The sequence below is a fragment of the Barbatula barbatula genome (assembly GCF_947034865.1).
Source record: "Barbatula barbatula genome assembly, chromosome: 17".
NCBI classification, from domain to species: domain Eukaryota; kingdom Metazoa; phylum Chordata; class Actinopteri; order Cypriniformes; family Nemacheilidae; genus Barbatula; species Barbatula barbatula.
In genome coordinates, this window is record NC_136780.1 from 12108611 (window position 1) to 12135900 (window position 27290).

Below are 27290 nucleotides of genomic sequence, written 5' to 3' on the forward strand. Positions count from 1 at the left end.
TTACATTTCAATAATTCCTTTTGTTGAAAATATTATGATACTCTCATATCGTGAAGCCACTATTGTGTGTGAGCTGAGTATTGTTCCACGCCTAATAATAAGACAACATTTCCTGTTAACAAATTAAGCGAGACACAAAAAAAGCTACAACTAAATTGAATGTAAACGGCCATACACCACATCGTACATACTGGAAAAAACACTGACATAGACTGTTAATCATGCTGTAGAGAGAACACCAGAGGGGAGCGACAACAACAGAGAAAGAGACCAAAGTACAGGGAGTCCTGCTGAACCGCTGCATGTCTGGGCTTGGAGGCTTTTGTTCAGTTTGTTAGGAGGTATGATTCTGTGAGAGATAACTAAGAGACCTTTGGGGAATTCCACATTTCCCTGTCGTCTGTTTATCTCTCTCACATACACACATTTTATGAGCATTGTGTGTCTATTAAGTCACGTAAAGCTTTAGAAGAACAGGTGCATATTTCTGTCACAACAACCTTATATCATTTCAAACATTCAAGTATATATAAAGTAATATAACGCTTCAGAGAAACAGGTGCATATTTGGGTCACGATGTGATGCAGAATAGGGATAAAGGGTGGACCAAAACAATAATAAAGCGATTGAAATTTCGATTTGTTTTCAGATTGTTTTTCAAGATAACCACTCAGACAGGCTTAACTAAATACATCAAAGGTGTGAAAGTTTTATTAACTAATTCCCCCTAAGGCAACAGTTGCTGTTTACAACATCGGTTAACAACATCTGCAGTGTAGTCTTACCTCCAGGGCCTGGAATATGGCTCTTCGGTAGGAGGCCAGCTTGGTGTAAGATGACTGGTTGAAAAACTTTGGGAAGGCTGTGATGGAATCCAGTTTGTCGGCGGACACCTACAACATATATCTTATAAATTAACATAACATATATTATGTGATGCAGCCGATTGCTTGTTTCTTGATTCAAATAATATAAGAACTCTGTTTGTTCCTAAATATGTCAAAATACTACATTTTTAAAGCTATCAGCATCATCTCTAAGCCCCGCCCCCTTAGATGCTGGCCAACTCGGACAAACACATTGAGCTTGTTAATGTCTTACAAGGAGAGCTGTCAGTGTGAAAGCCTTGTCCCAAAAGTTTTTACACACTCTCGGTGGGGAGCATTCTAGTGGGACTTAATATATCATGGAGAGATAAAAGATTTTACCATAAATATGGTAGATAACAAGATTAATTTGGGGGCGAGGGTTTACAGATCACAATGCAATTGGGAGAAGCCGGTCGTCATGATAGCAACACTGTTCATGTACCGTACAGTATTTAGGTTTTTATGTTCGCATGGACTAGCTCACTTTCAATTTTTTAGCCAGTGATACCTTGCTGAAGCACATGAAGACATTAACGTTCTGCTTGAACACATGAAAATAATGATAATAGATGAATGAGAGTATGACAACCGTTTTCTTGGGGTTGAACCAGGTTTCTTGTTTAGGTTTAGCAAATGGAATAAAATAATGGTAATTAAATGGTAATAAATGGTCCATAACCAATCCTCTCAGGATTCCTGGAATCGGTGTTACAAGTACACCAGGCACATAATTTTACCATTTTTGTAGCATAAACACTGTAAAAACGATGAGAGCTTCAGATTTTACAATACTTCTCTATGGCGCTCAAACCTAAAGTTGTCCGAGTTCCCCGGCCCCCTTGCACCTGATACTCATCTGCATTTTAGGGATGGGGCATAGCGATAGATCAATTAAAGGAACAGTTCATGCAAAAATGAGTTGTTTCAAATCTTTATATATCTTATATATATTTGTTTTGTTGAACACAAAAGAAGATATTTTAAAGAATGGAGTTAAGCAAACAGTTCTGGGGCACTTCTGACTACCACTGTAATTCTTTCTACCAAGGTAGTCAATGGTTGCCAAGAACTGTTTGGTTACAAGCATTCTTTCAAACATCGTTCTCTGTGTTCATCAAAACAAGAAATGTATACAGAGGGTGAATAAATTATGACAAATTATTATTTTTGGAGTTAACTGTCCCTTTAAGAAGCTAGTTGCATTGAAGATAAGTTGCCAAAAATCTCCAGAAAAAGCTGATAGAATTTCCTCGAGTTGCATGCATTTTTACAGCTATTTATAGAACCAACATAACTATAGAAAAGTTGTTATTGTGACAAACAGATTACCTCTGAGAATTTTCCATCTCCAAACCACTGCAGCCAGCGCATGCCGTGTGAGGCTTGTCTCTTCCCTGTCGCTCTCCAGGTCACCACCATACCTGGCCACCAGGAAAAACCCTTTATTTTGCCCCAGACTAACTCTCCAATTCCAAAGCCTTTATTATCCTGCAAAGAAGAGGAGATATAAACAAGGTTAACTACCAACCAAAAATAAACATTTTGGCTACGTACTGATGTCATTGGTACGTCAACTGTTTTTTGTGCAACTTGGATCAATTTTAACAATTTAATTTGTGTCTTACACAAAGCTATCTAAACATATTACTTCTGAATATGTGAAATATAGTATGTACTAGGGGTTGAACAAGCTTAGATTTTTTAAGGTCGACTATAATGTCATAATAGTCATGATGACTAGTCGATGACGTCATTAATAAATCAAATAAGATAGCTAGGGAATGTTTTGCAATAAGATTAAATGGGTGTGGGCAGTAAGACATTATAGTGCGGGCTGAGGGAGATATAGATCCCGCAAAATAGTCTCTAAATATATAACTTGGTATTCAAACACAAATAAATTGTTGTTCATTGCACACGAGCAACTACAACTAAACTAAAAAAAAAAAATTAAAGCGCAGGCTCTGTGGTAGCGGGGCTATGCAGTAAAAGAACAGCAGGTGGATCTCTACAGCAGCCTAAAGTTCCTTCACATCTGAAGCGTGTGTACGGACCAAACTTCCCTGACATTTACAACAAGTCAACTGACAGTGTCATGTGCACTAATAGATGAAACAGCAGAAATATTTGTCGAGTTTGTTTGTGACGGCCTATGACTTTAGAACAACGTCAATATATGTATTAGCCTAATGCAGCAGATGCTCAATCATAGTGGACAAACGTAGCACCTCAGTGACACAGCTGCCAATATGAGAATTATTTTGATTTATTCCTTTTCTTTCATGTTTTTTTAAAGGGATACAAAACTAGCCTATAATATTAAAACTTCTGAGCATAGAAGCTACCGCACTGAAAAGTAAGGCTTTACCTGCGAGCATTTGTGGCGTCAGAACAAATCGTGAATGTTGCCGGCGAAAACAGGACACATTGTGAATGATGCGTGCGGAAGCGGGACAAGAAGCTAACATTTTATTGACAGAATGAAGCAGATAGGAATGACGTCCCACGCACAGGTCCTTGGAACAGTCAGCCGTCTTCTTAAACGTACATTTACGCGACTGGTTAACATAAAGCTTTTAGCCAGAGCATTAACGTCGACTAGTTCGTGCAACCCCTAGTATGTAATAACCATTAAAAAACAACTTTCAAACAATATAAAGGCATGAAGGTTTTCATTTCTACATAAACTGTCCCTTCAAATAAATCACTGCACTGCATCTCGTTTGATCCAAAAACACAAAGCAGGATTGTGCTGCGCAGAGCTTCAATATGGACTGAGACACAAGTGAAACCTTTCGACACTGAGCTTGTTGGGGCACGATTCCTAATCAATCAGGTACATTTCAACACTCTGTTGTTCCCTCACCTGTGTGTGTGAGTGTGTACGCATGAGTGTTTATGTGTCTGTGGTCAACTGCGACTTAGCCAGATGCCCTAACCCACAAAAACCCCATTCAGCCTCTTGTCTTGGTCATCAGTGCTCACAGAACTCCCAGGTGCCCGGCTTTGTTACTTGCAAACCAGAGGATACACCGCCATCACAAAGGCCATTATCTTCGCATTCAAACAAAGTCGCTCTGCGAGGCTACTGTTACATGTCAAAGGCATGTGGACAAACACAGGTAATCGTGGGTTGTTTGTGCATGGGCGTAAAGAGGGTAGGTAGATGGATACGCACTGATTAAGCGTATGTAACGGTGTTGTACCTTGTACTCTGGTTGGCTGGCTGTGTCGGTGGTGGTTGTGGAGGTGGAACTGCTTTGTGCAGAGTCTTTAGAGTCTTGCTCCATCAGTTCAAGAACGGCGCCTTCAGTAACCTGCAGGGGACAACGCAATAGTAGTAGAGAGATAAATGAAATAGACAAATGAATAAATGTTTTTAAAAGTTCAACTAAAACCATAATATCCTAGTTGCAATATAACTTGTTTTAACATAAGTTACAAACTAGTAACCAAATTAGATTCTGCTTCCGATAATATATTTACTGGCACAAAATGTTACTTGTTTATTTTAGATTTACAGCTAACAAATTAAATCAGGGATATTTTGCACAAAGAATGTTACTTCCGCATCTGGCCTACTTTTAATGATACATCAACATTTTCCAAACGAGTAAGTTCTTGAAAATATGCCAATATCTTTTCATTTATTTTTACCCCGTATTAAATTCTTAACATGAACTAACAATGAATAAAACTTCTGCAGCATTTATTAATATGAATTCATGTTAATTTCATCATTTACAAATACATTATGAAAATCAAAGGTCACTGTGAACATTAGTTAATGCACCATGAACTAACATGAATATCTGTATTGAAACGAACTAAGATTGACAAAGATGAATAAATGCTGAAAACCTAATTTGTAAATTGTTTGCTAGTTTGCTAGTGCATTTACTACTGTTAAAGTGGCAGTCCGTAAGTTATTTTGAGTAAAAATTTGCTACAACCAAATATTGAGCAAGTACATGAAAGAACGGTGTTTAAAACTGTTTCACTACTCTTGTGGGATTCACAACAGAAAGCTAGTAATAATGGTTTGTAATTTGCCCTGTCTTTCCTAAATAAGGAGATCCTTATTTAGTGTCTTTCGTTTATGCGTCATTTCGTCACATTCATACACAGAACGAAGAGGATCCGGCTGCTAGCCAGCGCGTTGGATGCTGCAAGTGATTTGTAGCGTACACAACTGTTGGGTAGGATTTAAGAACCTTTAGAATTATTTATGGCAACGTTTAGTACTTTTAAACGGCAAGCAGCGTTGACATCTGGGGATTCATCAGTTGTGTAAAAAAAGAAAGAACGAACTGATGACAGTTTACGAAGAAAAGTGATTGGACTCGTGGGAAAACAAGAATTAATATTGGCAAGGCATTTCAAAGGGGGCACGAACTCTGAGATCTGAAAGGATTCGAAACGGATGCAGGCATGACTTTATTTCTTCTGAACGGGCAAGACATTTCAATAGAAAACACAAAAAACGTAGCTCCCTCGTTGTGTAAAAACAGAAGGGTACAGTTTCATCAGTTGTTCATTATGATAAATGTAATTTAAGGCCTATTTGCACAGAATTGTTATTATCTGGTGACCTCGTGTAATTTAGAAATGACCTCCCCACATCTGTATTTCATGTGTCGCGAATTAGCACAAATAGGTGAAGCCTGTGATTTTACTCAAATTTACGGACTTATATCCTAGATATGAAGGCAAGACTTTGAATATAGTATATATAGTTGTATGATATACAATGATTTATGACTGTACTTGTAAGCATTTAAGACCGGTGTTCGGGGATCTCCTATCCGGTTCGCATTACGGGAGTTTCCATGAGATAACAAAACAGGAGACTCCCGGCCAAGACGGCAGGTGTGGAAATGACCCAGCACCCAAAACAAAGCTTCCATTAGCGCTATTTGGGTCTATTTATTTTCTTATTTGTTTCGTGTTATACCATCTGCCATGTTATCTGTGTTTATTATGCTACAGATGTACAGTGAAGATTCTCACCGGTGCACTGTCACAGGCCACGACTCAAAACATCACTCATCCGCGCAGTTGAGCAGTGCCGAATCACAACTCACATAAAGAAAATACCTCCGCACATCACCTGCAGTAGCTATTACAAACTGAGATGGCGACAAAGAGGCCAATCCTACATAGTGCTGCTTTAACTGATAGCGCCTTATTGTAACGTGTAACCATTTATTTTTCTTACCCCATTGATAGATACTTTTGCTTCTTTTAATCATTAACTTAATTTATTTATTCAGATAACAAAAGATAATATCTTTGGTCACTGTACTTCTCAACTAAATGTCTGTTTTATTATTTTTTAGTTTTTTTGGATCCAGGTTCTGAAAAAAGGATCTAAAAGAGCTAACTTCATTTTGCTGTTGAGTCAACTTCAGTTTATAAAAACAATGTCTCGACAGCTAGAACAATGAAGTCTACGGGCCAAATGTTCAACATTATCACCGGTTAGCTTGTATTGTGAGCACGGCTGTCAACACATTGATTTGTTTTTTTCATTCCTTAAAAGATCCAGATTGTCCCACCTGGAAGCGGACCTCAAAATCAGAATTTTCCTTAGAGGTGGTAGCTGTTTTTTAACATAATGTAACTGGTTGGTGGCTGCTTGTCAAGCTGGTTTTGGTGGTCTATCATAATTCCTATCTATTATTTATGTTCTAGGTCTGACGCCAAACCCAGTCTGTCTGTCTGGCCTCTGCCTGTCACAAAACAGGCAAAAACGTGTCAAGCAGTCTTGAAATAGACGTGACTGACGTATTATTTTCTCTGCCGTGTTTGATGAGACTTCAAGGGCATATCAACATAAAGAGATGTGACAGGCTTCATTAAACAAAAAGAAGGTGTTGAGTTAAGAATCCGACAGTGTTGTAACAGTTTTCATCTCTGCTTGTTTCTTTAGCCCAGATTTTGATCACGTTTGTCCTTTTGTCTGTCCCATGGAAGACGGAGGCTGAGTGTGTTTGAATGTGAGCATTACCGGGTTGTTGTGCTCTTGTTTGCTCTGTCCGCCTTCTCTGTTCCGGGGTTTACTGTGGGCTGCCAGTCCGGCCTGAAAGATGGTCCTGGGACGAGGCCTTTGTCGCAATCCTGTCTCACAACCGGACTCAACATCAGCTTTTTCCTAAAAAAAAACATAAAAATAAGCTGTTTCAAATAATTCATAATAATTAAATGTACAAATTATAGTGGAACTCTGAGCAAAAATGAAAACTCCCGAGAGCCAAACGACAGTGCATCCGGTGCAAGCGCATTCTGATGTAGAGCCTGTGTGTTCTGACCCCAGATGCACTGTCATGTGGCCCGTGTGTTTGGTTGCGTTGCAATCTATGGAGGAGTCAGAAAGTTTGCAAAACATCCAAAATACCTTAATTTGCATTCTGGGGAAAACGGAGGTGCTAGGATTGTTAAACTGCTGAAGGGTGAGTAAATAATGGCAGAATTTTCATTTTTGATCGATTTCCCCTTTAAGACAACATGTTATCCAGACAAAAGCACCTGTCATTCGCACCTCATAAACTTTTTCCTTTGATCTGGAACTTTTTGAATAGTTCCAGTACATCATATTATATTTATATGAGCAGCTGTGTAGATGGTGATAATATTCATGTGAGATTTGGAATGGAATGCTGAATTACCCGATAAAAAGAAATATTCTAAAGGCTGGATTATTAATATTTCATCAGGTACACTCATTAGGTTTTCAGGTGAAATTAAGTTTAGTTTTAATAGCAAACTCCAAGAGTTTCTATCGTTGTTCTAAAGGCAAAAATGTGTCGTGCACAAGCAGCAAATTATTTGATTTGCCTGACGTAAGTGACTTGAATCCCTGAACCATTAAAGTGACTGTGTAATAATGGTGGAAATGTTTGTATGATCTTCAGAGAGGTTCTGACAGCTTGTAAAGAAGTGAGCTTGTCTTCTGAATCCACTTTTGCTTGTTTAAAGACTGGAAAGCGGACAACGTGCCCGGGCGCATGGTCTAAATGGGTTGTCCCGATCATCTTAATAAGTAATGGAAGTTTGTCGGGCATAACATGCAGTAAACCAATCAGAGTCTCATCACTCATTCTCTTTTAAGAATAAGTAACATCAGATCATAAAAATAACCTTTCATGCAGTGCGTTATGTTGCCGTGTTTGAAAGTAAGCAGTCTGCCAGGTTGTAAGTCCGGAGGGGAAATTATGTCTAGAACCTGTGTTCTACGTTGTGAAACGAAGTCCGTCTTGTTTAAACTACCAAAGGAAGAACTTCTGAGGTAACAATGGTTACAATGACACAAAAGGAGTATAAGCCCAGGAATTTACTGTGCGCGCGTCATTTCACCGAAGATTGCTTCAATAATCTTGCCGCGTTCACTGCAGGATATGTTAAACGTCTATCCTTTTATTAACATTTGTTAATCCTCTTATGTAGGAATAGATTGTAGTCCTTCTCCTGAACTTTGACTTCAACAATTTTTTGCCAAGCCTCCAAAATTCCTCTCAAAACTGAGAATCAGTTTACACTCCAATTATAACTAAATAACGTAAATACAACGTTTTAATACATCTTTAATAATATATTTGAATAAAAAGTGAAGACATGAATTTCCCAAAGTTGGACATCACTTTTGGCAAAGACTGTATGTAACATATGCGGTAAGCATGCTGTTTGCTTCAAGCTATTTTAGAGGATTTTTTACAATGATGCAAAATACAGTTTAAAGGATGGGAAGAAATTTGCAGAGAAAAAAGATCAGATGTTTTTGATTTGAAAAAACTGTTTGCTATTGTGTGTAATGAAGATCTCACCTCACTGTATGAAGAATCCCAGGCACTGTCCTCCTCTGTTTCTGAGCGCTTACGAGATCTCTTTCTTCTCATGCTGTTTACACTCTCCTCTGATGCATAAAATACATCACAAATAAACAGCAAGATCAGATTAAAAGACAAGAAATTTCTGGCTTTGTGAGATACTACTGTATTATATTACTACAGTTCTAACTTCAGGATTGTGCATAACTATAAACAATGTCTGGATAGTTTAACAAACCAGGCAGCATATTAAAATCACTTGCAAAGAAGTCAGACGCTAGAACTTAAAACAGAACACTGGCCAATAGAACGATACCTGTGGGTGAGGCCGCGCCTCCGTTTAGTTTGGGACTAAAAGGTGAAGGTGGCTCTTCCGCGGTCAGCGGGCTGTTCTCATTGGTCATCTCCAGACCGCTGTCGTTCGGCGACAGTCCCTCTCCCACAGCCGCGTCACCATTTACAGCAGCCTGAAAAAAGAACGAAGGAATCACGAATCACAGAAAACAAACCCACAGGTTTTGGATACCCAAGATCCTTGAGCAAAAGACAATATGACTTCATATCAGCTACATCCCTTCGTTTATCTGAATGAGTGTGTGACAATATAAACATGTGCTTTTCTCATTCATAAAAAGAGATGCTAAGGAGGACAGGTCTAAACATCTCCACTACATCAATGTCACTATGACAGCACACTCAGTTATAAAATACAGGTGAGAATAAGCAGGGAAAAGTGAGCAAATAGATTATTAATGCTTAGAATATAGTTATTCAAATTTTTTCTGAATCTCTTGTCTCCTGGAAATTGCTCTGGATTAAAGCATCTTCTTGATGAAAATATTACGGCACATCTGCCCTATGGCAATAAAATTCATAAACGAACAAATTGCAATACAAATCCATTTTATTCCATGTTGTTTTGTTGACGGCAGAATAAAGAACACCACCGCTTTCAGTGGCTGTATTTTCAATTCTTGCCATCTCGTTGAGCGCAGGTTTGTTTGTTGTAGCAGCCGCAGCTGTGTTGTAACTTGAAGACGGTTCAAGACCTTCAGAGGATCAGGGTGCTCTCAGAGTGGCGTGTCAACAGAGCGAACACAAGCAACATGCGACTAAAGACAGATATTTGTTCGGTCATGCCTCCGCTGCATGTCGATTGGTTGAATCCTTGATGGCTTTGCAGAAATCCCTCAGTGGGCTCTGATTGTTTGAGAGCCTGTTTGATGGTGAATGGTGTTTAGACCCATACCTCTTTGAAAAGGCTGTTTATTGTATCTTAATATTACTTTCAACACCATTCAGTTGTTGCGATCAATGTTGATGCAAATTGCTTTGACACAATTATCATATTCTATTCAAAATGTGCACCTTTGTTTAATATGCTGTTAAAGAATTAAGCGTTAAGCGTTAAACGATTAATTGCGATGGATCACATCCAGAATAAAAGTCTGTGTTGTGCATATTCATTTTGTATTTATAAAAACCTACACATACATGCATATATTTAAGAAAAATATAAAAATGTATAAACATTTATATAATTGAAATTATTGGTAAATATAAATAAATACATGTAAATATTTCCTAAAATGTAAACATGTTTGTAATAAATACAAAATGAATATGCACAGCACACAAGACATAAATTATGGAAACATAAACTCTTATATTCTGAATTGGATTTTAATCGTGATTAATCATTTGTCAGCAGTATTGTTAAAGAGTGTCATATTTAGCAAACAAAGTTTTTTTATGTAAAAATAATTTGTATTTGTTTCCTTTATCCCAATTACAAGCAACACCATTGACATTTACGCTGTTAAAAAAAGGGCTTCTAGTTTTTTTGTCTTGAATATATATTAAAAAAACGGGAGTCACTTCATATTTCAGGCCCTGCAGACCATAAAACACTTAAGAGTGTACATTGAAAACACTGAAAACCTTAATACCGTCAAACAATTTCTTGCTCATTCCGCCACATGCCCTTCCCTGGCATGAGTTATGTCTCTAGAAATGTCTAAATACTGTTCCGAATTTCAGATACTGTGCCAAAAGCTCAATGACTTTGAGAACTCTATTAATAAACCAGTGTACTAGCTACATACATCGATTAGACGGATCGCAGTTTCCTACAAGTTCATGAGTAATGCACATGGACAAAAGACTGTGTGTTCATGGGTTAGAGAACAACAATGAGTGCTATGGTTGTCTACTGGTTAGGGTTAACACCAGACATCTTTCATGCCACAGCTGCGTTGCAGAAGATCAGAGATCTTGCCAACATTCACACAAACACACTCATTCCCACCAAACACACTGAATGTGTTGAGATTTACTGCCTTTACAATTCCTGAATAACAATTTGGTTCATGCACATATTCTTCAATTGTGATGTGTATTTTTAACACAAAATGGCATACACTGGTATGCACATTAAACTTAAAAGTCATAGAGACGCATAACATTTCCAACTAAAAGCTGAAAAATGTAAATGCTGTTTGGCTGTTCATTTACCTGACAACAGCGTTTTGGGGACTGAAAATGCAAACTGTTGAAAACAGGTCTCAAAGTGAGAATGTTTTTTAAAACAATGTTGTTATCCCCTCTATGCAAAGTGCAAAAAAAGAACTGTGAAAACAGCAACTACTGGCCAGGCATGCATAAAACAGCGCTTTTAGTCATTTTTGCAGGTGCAAATTAGGGCTGGTAAACGACTCATCGCAATTAATCACATCTAGAATAAAAGTTTGTGTTTACATGCTATATGTCTGTGTACGCTGCATATAGGGCTGCAACAACTAATCGCTAATAATCTATAATGAAAATAGTTGTCAATGAATTTCATTATCGATTAGTTGGTCTGTGACGTCACTAATGAGCTGTGCAATTATGAATCAAGCGTGTCTTCTTCTCTTTTAAAATGACCGTTTTACACCATGTGCTGCCGGGGCTCTACACTCATTTTTTCCACCGGTCATACTGCTGCAACCCACTTTTTTTGGTGGCACCTTCAGACAGTGAGTCTCGTGAGTTCAGTGTTTGACGTGTGAGTAGTTTCAACAAAATGAATAGATTGAAATCACCTCGCGAATGTTTGTTTTTCAGAGCTGTTAGACAGAAGAAGGAAAACACTTCACTGCATAGGATTTTTCCTTTACGTCATCTGCATGTGCGTAACACTTGTCATGGAAGTGCACCAGCTCTCTGCTTGATCTTTCCTGCACTTATCACAAGCGCGTCATTCACCACTTATAAATCACATTAAATGTTCAAATAAATCTTTGGCGGAAAAAAAATTTAAGGTGGAATTTTACCTTGCACGTTATAAAAAAGATCGCATTTGCGAACATTTCGGGTTGCAGTCTAGAGCCCTGGCTGCGCAGTTTTAAAGTCAGTCGCGTCTCTCCGTGCGGCACAAGTTGCTTAGTTTGAAAGTCAAACGCGTCTCTCCGTGCAGCGCAAGGTGCGCAGTTTTTAAAGTCAGACGTGTTTTGCATGCATCCCTTCAAGCAGGACACTTTTAGAGTTTAAAGTGGAGAGGTGTTTTTAATGACAAAATTTAAGTTTATACATACAAAGTACATAATTGGCTAAATACCCTCATACAGGTTTCGGAAAGCTTTTTTCAGACATGAAAAATCGTTACGTAACAACTTTTCTTAGTCCTTACTGGACAATTCTCCAGGAAATCATGGAGAGCGGGAGAAGGAACAAGCGCACAAGTGACTTTCATGAGAGCGTGTCCAGGTAAGAGAGAGCACTATCTTCGCAAAGTTAAGCTGTGATGTTTCTTCGATGAATTTGGGTGATGAATGTTATATAAATGGTGGATTTTACTCTGGATTTGGAGATTGTTTGAAACTGATAGATGGAGCGGTGGTCCCAGAGCTAAAAGATTCTGGACATGAACCGCACGTGGTAAGTGAAACTATCTGTGTTTTGTTGGCAATATGTGCGCACATGCTTTAGTCCCGCCTCCTCGCATGTTTTCGGAAATAATCATACAGCTGTATTTGTCTTTTATAAATGTGATCAAACTTAAGACTCTGCGGAAATTTGAAGGCTGTGATACTATTCTGTAAGTACTCAAGATTAACACGAGATTTACAGAAACTGTCTATTATGGCTTTAAGAGAAATATTAAAATCAATATATGTTTGTATATAATGATGTATGTGCATGTGTTTATGAATACACAATAAATATTGACAATTACGATTATAGTATGATTTTTCCAATATTGCGGTTACACTTTACCTCATGTAAATGCAATAATTGGAGCATGTAAACGTAATACCAATTTGTGAATGTGAAGCCCAAAAGGAAAACCTTTTTTCCATTGTGTAAATGTGGCCCTAGAATTACCAGATTTATGATAATACAAAAAACACACACACACACAAAATTGTGCTCCTGTGCACAGAGGAGACAAATATTCATGAGCATCCTGATGTTGTTAAGTTACAAATCATATCCCCATACATAATATTCATCGTCTTGAATCCCCTTAGCACAAACACATAAATCTAAACAAAAATGCTCTGCGAAAGATTTTCCACTTCTGTTTCACAGCTCAAGGAGAAGCTGGGGAGGTGAATGGGTTTGCAGGCTTTTTAATTCATTCAGTTTATCTTTTTGCAGGCCCCTAATGACACCCCCTGCACTGGCCTTGCCTAAAGGGGCCCCCAGTCCCGGCCTCAAGCTTTTGAAACGCTAGAGAAGTCAGAGGATCAAACTAGGTGACTCAGATCGGCTTTATACTCCATAATACACATACACAGAGAGAGAGAGAAAAAAAGAGTGAGAGAGAAAGTGAGGGGAAAGGCATTGTGTGGAAACCCACTGTTATTTCCCAGAATTCCTTGCGTGTTTGAAGCCATGCTCACCAACTCATGTGAACACACAGAGAGGGAGAGCCAAAGGCACCAAAGAGACACCGATCAGATAACGGTTATTTTAAAGTAGACATACATAATTCCAGACAAGCCACAACATGAGCGCAAAGTGGAAGCATGGTGTGTCTTTAAACCTGTGACACAACTTCCTTCAGCCGGAAAAGCCTGTTATTACATTTTGTATTAAACGAGTGAAAATAACAACATTAATACTGACAGGGTTCCCACACTTTCATCAACACCAAATTAAAGGATTTTCAAGGACTTTTTTAAAAACACATTTTGGTCAAATTCAAAACGTTTTTTTTGGAAAAGGATATAATTGTAAGGAGGTCGCAAACCAGTGAACATCTGTCTCTCTTCACAAAGGGCCATTTCAGAAGTCTGCTAGCAAAGGGTACATGCAGTCAGAGACATAGACATGGCTTTGCCCTGTTGCTGTATTGGGTCAGAAATGCTATCATATTTGGGATGACAAGACTGTCCATAAACAAAAGGGAGCTGCAGTTTCTTTGAATAAAAAGCACAATAACGTTTACATTTGAGTTTTTTAAATGATTTACAGTCTATGTGGACAACAAAAATGTCTCGTAACTTATAATATTACTAGTCAGATTTAGAAAATTGTTTATTGTTATGAGGAATTTTGTAAGTTTGGCTTATTTTGCATAGAAACAGTGGAGACATTCCAATTAAAGTATGTGATAGTGTACAGTACAGGCAGATAGAATAAACCCGACAGTGTGATCAGGACTGAAGCGGAGACAAGTATCACACAGAAGGGGATTATTTTGCAATGACATTCGACTGGGTGTGTACATTATCCTGCTTATTACATGGCTACTTGCCTTAAGAGTAAATTATATAATATATTGATTTTAAATATTCTACTAACCCATTGTTAACAAATGCAAACCTATGGCAGGGAACCTGTTTACTTTTGGGTTTTAGGCAAGAAAAGTTTTTAAAAGACGAACATTCAATTTGGTTTAATCATTTGTAAAAATAATCTCATATATGTTATTAAAAAGGCTTTAGCCATTTTTTTAAATGATTTTACTTGAGAATGAGAAGTACCTGGATGATTTGCATTACTAGTTTTGATAACAATACATGAGAATGCACTACACCCTACAATGATCTAAATTGAAAGGGTTCTGCCCTTCAAATGTAGTACATATCATAGATCATAGGTGAGTTCACTTCTGTTTGGAATTCGCCTTTCATTTGAATATTTTTATTTTCAATTTATTTATTTACGAATTCAATATCGTTTCAAATTTATCGATTCCAATTTCAAATTTAATTCTACTTATCGATTCTGATTCCTAACGATTCTTAGTTTTGATTCCAAAGCAGTGAAAACGCAATAAATGTCAAGCAAAATCAAAACAATTTATTTTTGTGCCATTACTTTGAGCTGAACACACAAACTAGTGTCCTGTGTGAGCCTTCCTTTCGAAGCGAGTCACTTGGTAGCATCATGTGCTGGTGTTCTGTCGAATTGTCCTACCCTGTCAGATTTTCCTACCGCAAGGCAAAACTTAATATAATCTAAACCACATCGAAAAATGTAGTGTGGGCACGCGGGATGCACAACGCATCAAACGGGGTGCCTTCTTATAATTCGATACGTTGAACCAAATGCAGATGCTTTGCCATATTGCTGGTCACACCGGTCCTGGAAGATAATCGTTTGTCACAATAAATACACCTAGCTTTGTCTTTTTGTGATTTTGCAAAAAGCAGCCACACTTTAGAGCGCCTTCCATGGTCCATCATGAGAACTGACTTTTAGTATTCGAGCAGAAAGTCCTTGCAGATGTCCATGTCAGGTCAGGTGACTCTCTAACAAACAACAGTGTTGCATAGTAGAAATAGGTTTTACTCATATAAGATTGCTGCGCCATTCCTGTCGGATCAAATATTGACTGCACTGCACTGCTTTTTAATTTTAGTCTCTCTGCAAATCCAGAGCTGGAAAGTCTTTAAAAATAAACTTTAACCCTGCATTCCTAATGTCAGAATCAAAGGAAGGTTATGCTGCCACTGTGTTCTTCCACAACCAGGCACTGCACAATATTTAGCGATCTTTTTAACGGCATGTTTATTGCTTGTTCGCTGTATCTGGTTCCGCGCAACCTGTGTGACTTAATTATGTACTGTCATTTGTAAACCAGTGGGCGGAGCTAGAGAAGTATTCGTTGACATTCTTCTGCGGAAGCGGTGTTTAACCTATCTATAGATAGGTGCATTCCAGGACCTGGCGTTCGCTGGGCCTGGTGTCAATAACAATTGTCATTTCAGTAACTAGGGCGGTTTCGCTTGAATACGACTGCCTCTTTTATAACGAAAGCTTGAGTTAAAATCGATGTTTTAATTCATCGCCCCATTAAGGTACAAAACGGTATCTAACAGATGCAGATCTCTGACCGTGCAGGAATATACCAGAATTCAAACATTTTATTCTGTCCCTGCTGATATTTGAACTTGATAAAAAAATTACTGAGCCACTTCAGACACAGCAAGCGCAAATAGCCAAACCTTCGCCCAAACACAGCAAAAGTGATTTACTGCAACAGACAACATTGCATGGTTTTCTTTTCGCTAAACCAATGCTATCTAGCTAGCATTTCAGTGTTTCTTAAAAGGATTCTTGGAAATAGACGATGTATGGCTAAATGTATGAACAATGGCATTGACTTTATAATTGTGAAAAAAAAACAGTCACAGTATTCATAGAAATGGTTACTTGGAAGCCGCCATTGATAAATCAACATAAAAAAGTCCAAATCTGGATAAAATCCATTGTATAATGGCTAAAACATTGTTTATATAATAAATTCGAAAAGATTTTGGTTATTAATATGCATATTTGTATTGTTTCTAACAAACATTATTCAATTGTATAAAAATACACCGAATAGCATCTGAAGAACTGATTAGTGAGCTATGCATGCAACCAGTTCACGTTATCGAAAAAGAACATGGCGGCCTCCTTAGGTTAAAATGAGTATTAGATTTAGGTTTTTTTTAAGAACTGAAAATATTTGATGTGTTTCTAATGACTAATGCTAGTAGTGTAAGGCTATTACAACGCATTAAGCCATATATCTCTCTATACACTGGGTTCCCTTTAACATCCTAAAAAAACAATTGAAACTCTTACATGAAACAAGAATAATGATAACTAATGAAATTATTATTGAAATAAAGAAAAGTGTTTAGCAGTGGTTTCATACAACATATGTTTGACTGTATATGTTGATTTTAACCATTTGCCTGATGCATAACCTGTTGGTGTACTGTACATTTTTAATTTGATAGACCATATATTATTATAGCTCAAGCATAGTTGAATTTGCACTTCTCTGGCATTGAGGGAGTTAAATAACTCTACGCATCTGATGGGTTTATGCAGAACTGCACATGATCTCCATCCATAAGCTTACAGCCTCATTTTTTAAGTTCTTCCCACTTTCCCCCAGATCAGCAGCGTTCTTTCGTTCTGGCTTCAGCGACACTAACCAATGTTTATAACAGCACAATACTACTCTAACAACATTTAGATTGTTTTATTTAAGCTTTTTCAAGTACCTATGTCTATATTAAAATACAGGCCAATCCTGGAATATATTTGTCTGGAATTTAAAAACTTTCAAGCACTTTCAAGAAGAGCGGGAACACTCACATAATGTACACATAATGGTTACATAAAAAGTTATTCTGTCACCGTTTTTGACAACCTCTGTTGAATTTTGCTGATAACCACAAAAAATTATATTATTCATCCCTTTGTCTGGAAAAACAAACAGGCGCAAAAACTAAAATGTGTTGACAGTTGAGCATTGACAACAACCCATCAGCGCACCACTGACATTTACTGTAAATGTATTATTTCTGTCAACACATTTTTATTCAATGTATGTTTTAGAATCTGAGTCTAAAATACTTTTCTTGACCGAGAGCATGCAACAAACATAAACAGAGCTTGACATTTAAACCTGTCATGATTCTGCTGCATCATGTCATGTTTCTCTTGGTTTAGTGGCAGGATCATGACAGAACCTCATGTTAAATGTGGAGAGAGACAATTATTGTTCTTATGGCCTTCCATACTCTCTCCGGTCTCGTCATTGTTCCCATCCTCTTGTTACCTCGTTATTGATTAATGCCTACACCTGTTTCCCTCTTGATTTGCTACCTTATTTAATGCCCTTGTGTCTTCTGTCTTGTGCTGGTTCATTGTGGTTTGTGTGGTGAGTTCCTGTGTTATGTTAGTTTAGTCATGTGTAGTTTATGTCAAGGAGTTAATTTAAGTTTTGTTTCAGTGTAGTTAGTCTTAGTCCTGTCATGTTATGTATCCATGTTTTGTTCTGTTACCCCCTCGTGGGTCTTTGTTTTATTATTTATTAAATTATTTGTTAACCCCTTACCCGCTGTCTGCACCTGGGTCCTCTCTCTGTGTCTCACCACGAGAACCATGACAAAACCCCCAGCTTCATGTTGTTCAAACCCCAGCAGGTTTTAAACTAAAATATATTTGAGTATTTAATAAGTCTAGACCTATGCCACGCAGTAACCGTTAAGTGTTATTTAAAAGTAAATGTCCCAAAACTATTTTTCAGACTTAGAAAGATATGGTTCTTCAAAGAACCTTTGGCTGAATGTTTGTTTGTGGAACCAAAAATGGCTCTTCTAGCCTCGCTGTGAAGAACTTTTTAAGCACCTTTATTTTTAAGAGTAAACTAGACGTAGAATGTTGAACTAGAGATGCACTGATACTAAATTTCTTCACTAATACCGATAGTACTAATATCTGCCAATGCCGATACCGATGGTGAATATACCATATTAAATTAATATTTCCTAACTTTCTGAATGTTATTAATTCATATAATGACAATTCTTGTGTCATTGCATTTTCCGGTCCTTTTTTGATTGACAATATATATAAGTCCCTGATCATCAGCTGTCTTTAAACTATCGACCAATAGATATAGTGGGAAATGTTCATTTATTGACTGATACCGATTATAGGCGGATATATATTGGTGCATCTCTATGTTAAACTATAGCCTGGTAACAAATGTACTCGTATGGTCCTCTGCCGAAAATTTCAAGCCAAGGAACATTTTCTCAAGCATTTGAATGGTCAGAATGTGCTTCTCTCCTCCGTGGCCAAGCAGCTGCTCTGAGGCTTACAGAGAATCACATCAGCCAGGTGCAGTGTTCAAAGAGCCTGCACTCTCTCTCCCTTACCCACTCGCTCTCTCTCTTTTGCCAAGCCAGTCACTTTCTCCCCTCTGTCTTTCTTTAACCCACTCCCTTCATTTTTGTCTATTTGTCTTTTTATGCTCTTTGGAGTGCAGGAATGGGGAAAGGAATTAAAGAGTCCGGTCTCATTTAATCACAAAGATAATCCATACAATCAGCACCAACAAAAAAGATTATTACAAAGGTAATTTGAAAGTCTTGGTCCATTTGAAATACCTGTAAGAGTATGATGGAACCAGATTCAACATTTTCTCTCTCTCTCTCTCTCTCTCTCTCTCTCTCTCTCTCTGTATCCTTCTGACCTAATTTTGAACCCGAAACACTGACACCATCCCACACCCTTATTTTGTGTGTGTAGCACAAACCTTCCAGTTGTTTTTGAAACTGAAAGTGAGGATATAATCGAGTCAGTGTGTACACACGGCAATAATCCTTCAGTTTTTACATGCTAAAACATCTACTACTTTTAGAAAAGTATTTGAGCTTCTGTGTGTCCAGCCAGTTCAAATTCTGCTTTGGGTTTCTGAACACAATGAAAAGTTAAAGGGACAGTTCACTTTAAGGGGGCCACATGTACACTTTATTTTAGATGTAAGCTGTACACATCCTGCCTGAAGAGCCTACAAAGTCTGGAAAACTCATTCATGATTTAGCATTGCTAAACAAACTACACAAACAAAGTTTTGAGGTAAGTAAATAACCAAATTAAATGTATTTTGTGTGTACTGTTCCTTTAAGATAATGCTATTGTACAAAAAAATCTTACCGTGGCAGTCATCTTGTCACTTTCCGCCATGATAGCGGATGCGTACTTGTTGGTTGGCATCACTATTGCAGCCTTTTTTCTTTCTTCTCTGTCCTGTTATAATAAAAAGCAACATATTATCATTACTTGGATGAACAACAAAGGACAGAAGAGATATTTTTTATTAATTATTGAGACTGGTTCATGTCTGTTGATTTAATATATGTACATGTGCTGGCATACTGTATAAACATTCCTCTGAATACATTAATGCATACTCGTTTTTAGTCATTAACTAAATGTTGACCTCTGCCTTAACCGACGGTGCGGTCACAATTGACATTAGCAACAACAAAAACCCTAGCAGGTACTCAAACTTCCTTTAAGACTTATAATAACTCAAATAAATCAAAGAAGAAAGAATCTGTTTCTTAAAATCCATAACATCATCAATGACCACACAGAAGATTGTTCTAACATGTACATTACCATCAGTTTGTTACTTTTACTTTAAAAGTCATTTTCAGTTAATGATTGTCTGGGAAAGCTTTTAAACAATAAACAGTCTGCAGTCTACGCAGATTGGTCTAAAGTTATATTTCTGTTTGTATAATAAGACTTTCTTCTTTATGTTCTTGAAATACACTGATATTTATCTTACCTATAAAAGAGAGTAATGCAGATTCGAGTAATTGCGATTAATCACATAAATGTTTGTGTATACATGTACATCTGTGTAATGTGCATATTCATTTTGTGTTTATAAACATATATTTGAGGAAAATATAAAACATTAAAATATAGAAATGTTGATGTGTAGTTTGGCTGCACGATCGTGGGAAAATGATCATAACGGTTATTTTGTTCAACATTTTAATCACAGTAAATAAACACGATTCTTTTGTCAGCTCAGAACTTTTGTTTTTAATTTCACTTCATGAATGCCTATACTTTACAGCCAATGAATATGTTATAATCTGCTGCCATTGAACTTCTTCAGCACCGTATTTTAAAACCCGCAATCAATCATCTAAACCCTTAACACAAAATTGTACATTACCTGACCTTCGGAATCTCCATTTTTGATTTCTTGTTCTTTTGTTTATAAATCATTGGTCACCCTTCTTGTTTGTCTTTGCAAAAAAAAGTATTAAAATAGTAGAAATGCTGTGATTTTTTAAATTTTTTTAAGTGCTTGCTTTTAAAACATGAATATCACAACGATGCTCAATTAATTGTGGGAAGCATAAATCATGATCACGATTAAATTACTATTAATCCTGCAGCCCTATTTAACAGTATCACTTGTAGTTAGTATAAGAGTTCAGCTTCTTCAAAAGTAAAAACTTCTCACGAGCTAGAAACATTTAGATCATCCCAAGAGTTATCACCCATTCTTTCTTTCAAATCACAGCTGTGCTTCACCTTACACCCTGAGGGTGACAACTGTGCTCCCGACTTTTTCTGATCACTTCTGGAAGAGAAGTTTCACAAATTGTTTTATTGGTGGGTTTAACTGACAGGCATGCACACCGTTCCGAGCCTTTCACTCACATGTCTTTGGTTTATTTACTCAAAATAAACAAACCCCACCTAAAATAAAGAGTTCAACTTTTAATGCAATCAGTATCAGACGCCTATAAGCGGAAACAAACTGGAAAACTGGACCTATAGTGAAAGTGAAGGAAAACTAATCCATATAACAACTTAAACAACCACCTACAAACCGACAGGACACAGTCAAGAGTCGAGACCTCCAGGTGCATCCTCCACAATGACTAAATGACAAGCGTGTGCAAGAGCACACACACAAAGGCATCATTCGCTGATGGATCTCATTTCAGAAGTCCATTATCTAGGTACAATGCTTAACTTTTCCTTATCGGATCTATAAGCACACGTGCATTAGCGCACACATACACTCATTCACTACAGCGCAGTGGGAGTACTGAAAGCATTTGTGAAGGTGAATAAAACTGAATGCGAGAATACAATAAGAGGCCACATCAAAGGTCTCTATGAATGACAGAGATTGTGAACCTAATGTGAGAAGGCTTTTTGTGAAATGTGTGTGCGTGTTGATGTACCTGTCATCGGGAGTGCAAAACCCATATTAACGTTCGCACAATATAAAGCCATTAAGACCAAATGACTTGACATAAACATGATATAATGTTCAGTATATGAGTGAGCAAAATCGTAAACAAGCTGATTTAAGTGCACTATAGTAAATGCAGCTGTGAGCTGGGAACGAAAATGCCGTACTGAATGAACAACGTACGTTTTTTGTTAAACCTTTGAGACATTTTACACTTATTTTTTCGGCGGTTTCACCGGCAACAACTTAAACACATGTTATGTGGGTCAAACTTAACTTCCAAGTAGACCTGCGCAAAGAATCAATACAATTACTATACAATAAAACATTTATATGAATGAATATTTGGTGTATGTATGATTAAATACTGTACAAGGGAAATGTTGTGTTTACAACGGTTGTACTATTAAAACCATGGTTTAACTGTAGTAAAACCATTAGTTTCATTAAGGAACTCTCAGACAAACCCGAGGAAGCCCCGTTTCTCGAGCTGTTCTGGGTTCAGTGTTTCATTGTTACAGGGGGTCTGATTGAAGTCCGAGTCCTTTCCATGCACCCGAGCAAAACTAAAGTGACGGCGAAGCATTCCTCCGAGAGGCCCCGCGGGCGTCGAGCCCGCTCCGCCCGCAAAGTCTGCCGACGCCACTTAGCGCGTTACCGACGCTCAGATGCGCGCGCTCAACTCGCGTTCACCTGCACTGAGCACCCCCATGTGTATTACACATGCGGACATTTCTGCGCTTATTATCCGTGTTGAATAAAGTAACGTTAAATGTTGTAAATGCGCTAAAACTTTACGTCACCTAATGAAAATAAATGCGCGCTAACAGTCAACAAGCACAATTAAACGTTTTTTTTATCACATTGGCGTGTAAAGATATTCAGTATACTATATTAACAAACTGTTCATGTGCTTCAGATAACTTACATTTACTTTAATCAAACATAATTTCCTCATCATGCAAGAAAAAAAACTGATTTGGGAAAAAAAAGATTTCCTGATAATCTTACCGGTTCATACACGCGTCTGCGTCTACACATCTGGAATTTAATGAGAACTTGCAATCGCGATCCAAAATGATCTTATAGCGCATATTAATTATCCACAAATATAGAAACCAACACTATAAAGCAGTTATTGCAAATAAAACGTTTTATCGCCGATCCCCACGCGCCACTTACATAATCACCTATACATTTCAACTCGCCTCAAACACGCACGCTCGATCAATCGCGTGTTATTCCAGTCGTTGACAAAGGGAAATTAAATACATTTCGTTAATATTCGCTGCATGACTCAAAAAACGAAGAAATGTTAAATGCAAGTTTGCGTAAGGGAATTTATATCAGACATGTGCGGTCATGCCGCACTTGAACTCTCCCCGCTGAACGCACTCCAAACAGCTCTATGCAGAAGAAGAATGAAACTTACCTGTCTCTGGAGTAGAAGGGGTATTTAAAAAAGTTTGAGAGCAGAGATTGATGGTGCTGTTACTGTAGTCCACTGCCAGGGTGCTGCGGTATGGCACACTGATCGTTGCTGCTACGAACGCCTTTAAACCCTTGGGGCGAATATGTAAATGGAGTCTCGTTCACAAGGACCGTTCGGTCTTTCGCCTCAATACTCATGCGTGACTTTTCCCGGGTCTCGAATCTCGCTTTCACGGAATAAAGGCTATGTTTACCTCCAACTGTTTAACCCTTTCCCGGGATTACATGAGTATGTTGTGAATTATTTTTGAGTGCAAATTAAATACGTATCCATGTATACAACAGCAGGTGATTTTAACGTGTTTTCACTCATTTGTAGGTCTGTAATATCACATAAAAAATCGTGCAAAGGGGTGAAATACGATTTGCTGTCGTGCAGTACGTGGTCATTAAAAGAGAGATATTATTCTGCTTCATGTCTTTGTATCATATCTATCTACTATATTCCCTAGCTAAACAAACGTGACATGTTATCTGCAGAGATGTTTACACTTTATTGGTTATTTTTTAATAGCTGTCAATCAAACCAGTTAATATCACATCGAACGGATCACATTTTTCAGCACGAGTTCTGCTATCCGAGAATCGCGAAAGTGCTGACACGAATCCAGAGACTCTCTCAATAGCGGAAGCGCTGAAGCAGATGTGACAGTTCAGCGAGTTTATCAACAGCGGAGCTGCTGCTGCTGCTGCACAGAAACAATGTTGCAGTTGCATTTCACGAGCGATATTTTATCTGAACATGTCAGCGCCGACTTTCAAAACCTCAATAAGTTCAATGAACAGGTAGGAATTCAATATGCGGGAAAGTAAATAACTACGATTCTAATGTAGCGTGGGTAGGGCTTGTGTGGGTAAACTGTCAGAGAGTCAGGTGAGGTCTGGCTCTGTGTTCAATCACGTGAGATGGTCATGAAGCTAACCCGACTAAACTGCTTCTGTAGAGACGCAGAGCGTTAAAAGTTAGCTAACGTTAGACTTAGCGGTCCCAGTTTTACGTATCATAAATAAACATCTGGGCCCAGTTGCATGAACTTAAGGCTAAAATACACTACCAGACTTTTGCTCAGATTTTCAGTCTGGACTTGTTGCAGAAAGTCTGTGCCAGTCTGCAGATTGAATCTGAAACTTTATGATGTCTAGTTAAAAACATTGTATAGAGTAATAAAGTGAATACTTTCCTGGTTTGTTTGTCTATTTGCAGATATTATAATTTAATTAAACAAAATATTTAAAATTATATATATATATATATATATATAAAGGGACCTTAGATCAGCTTCTCAGTGAATGTGTAAATAAAAAACATTTATATTTAGTCACTTCATAGATGTTTTTATCCAAAGCGACTCATGGGAATGAAAAAGCACCAAGATTTCGTCAGTGAGATAACAAACACGTGTCGTCTTCAAAGCTCTGTTTACATTACAAAGAACAGAAATGAAACTAGGGGAGGATAAACAACACAGATGTTTATTTTAAATTCATTAACAGAGTTAGACTGCGTAAAGGGTTATAGATAGAGAGCCTTTTCATTAGAATAGTTTCAATGTCTTGTAAATAAAAGAACAGTTAAAGCAGTATATGAACCATTCTGAACGATATGTTTATTGTTCTCTGTGCAAACTTCATTTATTCAATGCAAACGCTGAAACTCAAATTTTCCCTCTGCAGCAGTTTTTGAGTCTAACAGAGATCTTGTACCAGTTCCTATTAGAGCCAAAGGAGGTGAGTTAACAATTCCAGATTAGATCTCTATCCGCCTGTCTTTAGCATAACAAAACTAGTAATTTCTCTTCAGTTCACTTATTATTTAGTCAATATCTGAGGGTGAAAGTTGTTAAAAATGCATGTCTGTGCACATTATATGCGGGAACGTGTCACATTTATTTAGTTGAAAAACGTTTTATTTATACACAAGTTGAATATTGTGCTTCTGTTCTTCAGTCAGAGCGATTCTTGCAACAGCTGACAGAGTTTGCTGGAGAGAATGGGATGAGTGTTGGGCCACTGCGGGGTCTGATGAAAAGTGTCCTCCTACTACCTCATGGTAACACTTTTAAGGACTGTCATTTTGTACGATTCCATCACCCTTATCTAAATTCGCGCTGATGAATAATGCACTCCCCTGCCCCTGCTGATAACATTAAAAGTAGACGTTTAGTCTGACCCTCCCATTAAACAGCGGCCATTTCACTGTGATCCTAATCATGGTGACTGATTGTTTAGGGTGCTTTGCACTGAATTGCTGCATGAATGCGTCTAGAGGATTCTAACATATGCAAATAGCCCTTGTTGCAAATTGCCCTTGAAAATCTGTACCTAATGCCACATGTAGACTGCATGACCCTTGACAAAAGCTCACTCAGTCAGTATGTACAGTAATCCGCTTTGCATTAATATATGTAAGTGCCCCGCTGTTTGTACATTTTAGGCGGAAAAATAATCAAAGCGGTGGAATGGACTTCAGAAAAAATAGACAAAAAGAAGAAACGAAGGCATAATGCTGATAATGCACTCTTATATTGTACATAAAGAAACAATTATTTCACTAACTTCCTTCTCAGGTGCTCTAAAAAGAAACCTGACCGCAGAACAGGTGAAGCTGGATTTGCTTTCATTAGGTATGATCTTTCCAGGCTTATATTCTGTATAATATAGATCATGAATCCCTATTTAACGATGTTATTCTTTTTTTGCATAAGGATTAAATGAGGAAAAGGCCAGTCATTTCTCTGACCAGGTACTGCGTGACTTGCTGTGGTTCTTCATAGTTTTGCCTATAAAGTGGATGAGTATTTCTATTAAGCGACTTCTTTTAATTTCAGTGGAAAGTTCACTTCCCAGTTTTATCCAGACTGGCAGTAGGACAGACATTGATGGTCAACCAGCTTGTTGATATGGAATGGAAGTTTGGTGGTAAGGAATCGACACATCTTTACATTGAATATTTACATTGTTTATGTGTTTGCATAATGTGTGAAGAATGTCAATGTTTAATACTTTGCAGTTACTGTTGGTACAAGTGAGCTGCAAAAGACTGGAAATATTTTTCTACAGGTGAATAATATTTCTACCATTTTTATAAGGGCATATCTGACCACGTAATACGTGGTTTATGTGACTAATTGTGGGCATAAAGTTTTTATTTTAAGTCTTTTGGAAAACAGGGGGATAACAAGAAGCAAAGATCTTGGCAGATATATTTGGCAACTAGCTTTCCTCTTTCTTACAGCTGAAACTGGTCATCAGAAAAGGAAACACGACAGAAAATGTTTACATGGGTGAGCTCTCAAAAGATCAATTGTATAAAACCATAATCATGTTTTTGTTATACTTTTATTGTCGTCTCTTTCTCCCAACAGAGCTGACTTTACCTCAATTCTACAACTTCCTTCATGAGATGGAGAGGGCCAAAGCCAGTATGGATTGTTTCAGTTAACTCACCTGTGAACAGGCATATTGATGTTTTTAATACTGCAGAGGTCCAGCCTCCTCAAAAATAAATTCAATATGAAGCAGAAATATAAGTTTATTGATCATCCTCTGTGTACTGTATGTGTGTGTGTGTTTGTTTTGGGACAAAGAGCACATTCCAGATTAATAAACAGTTGATCCTCTTTGATTAATTGTCTTTCTCTAAATAAACCTTTAAACAATGTTCTCTGTTTTTTTTTTCGAAGTGCTATTGTATATACTGTCAATTATTAAATGTGCAAACTTGATATGTTTGACGTTTCCTACAATCTCATTTTAAGTGTTCACATTTCCTGTGTCTTCATATAGGTTCAAAACTGTATCAAACTTCAAAAGATAATAAGCAGAATGTATACATCACAAGCAGTGTCAATAAAATTCATCATAAGGTCTAATAATAATCATTTCTTATATCAGTATTAAAGGCTTTCGAGCTGTACATTATTTGGATGTTATGTATTCAGTTAAATCTATTTTAAAGGCATACTCCACATAGAAATACAAATTATGTCATGAATTACACGCCCCCCTCCAAAATTGTTTGTTGAACACAAAATAAAGTATTATGTTTGCAGCTAACAATTCTAGGATATCATTGACCACCATAGTAG

General features: G+C 37.5%; 2 protein-coding genes across 4 annotated transcripts in view; one reads left to right on the forward strand and one right to left on the reverse strand.

Moving 5' to 3' along the window:
- LOC306906940 (DNA (cytosine-5)-methyltransferase 3B-like) overlaps positions 1 to 23345 on the reverse strand; it is a 33827-nt gene extending 10482 nt beyond the window's left edge. For both annotated transcript variants that reach the window (XM_079478707.1, XM_079478706.1), the window contains exons 1-8: positions 23144 to 23345; positions 19635 to 19727; positions 9013 to 9163; positions 8694 to 8782; positions 6881 to 7024; positions 4077 to 4187; positions 2200 to 2358; positions 787 to 894 (exon numbers count right to left, since the gene is read on the reverse strand). In XM_079478707.1, the coding sequence (XP_079334833.1) occupies positions 787 to 894; positions 2200 to 2358; positions 4077 to 4187; positions 6881 to 7024; positions 8694 to 8782; positions 9013 to 9163; positions 19635 to 19694 (822 nt within the window). In that variant the 5' untranslated portion in view covers positions 19695 to 19727; positions 23144 to 23345. The remainder of the gene's footprint in view (positions 1 to 786; positions 895 to 2199; positions 2359 to 4076; positions 4188 to 6880; positions 7025 to 8693; positions 8783 to 9012; positions 9164 to 19634; positions 19728 to 23143) is intronic.
- Positions 23346 to 23784: 439 nt separating this feature from the next.
- commd7 (COMM domain containing 7) lies at positions 23785 to 26827 on the forward strand. Of its 2 annotated transcripts, none has more exons than XM_079478846.1 (9): positions 23785 to 23988; positions 24877 to 24930; positions 25150 to 25252; positions 25770 to 25826; positions 25908 to 25945; positions 26031 to 26121; positions 26213 to 26262; positions 26438 to 26486; positions 26568 to 26827. In XM_079478846.1, exons 1-9 carry the CDS (start codon positions 23905 to 23907, stop codon positions 26642 to 26644), a joined length of 603 nt encoding a protein of 200 aa, XP_079334972.1. In that variant the 5' UTR covers positions 23785 to 23904; the 3' UTR covers positions 26645 to 26827. The 2 variants fall into 2 exon arrangements, with proteins under 2 accessions (XP_079334972.1, XP_079334973.1); XM_079478847.1 differs by having other exon boundaries at positions 23830 to 23988; positions 26373 to 26486.
- Positions 26828 to 27290: the final 463 nt, after the last annotated feature.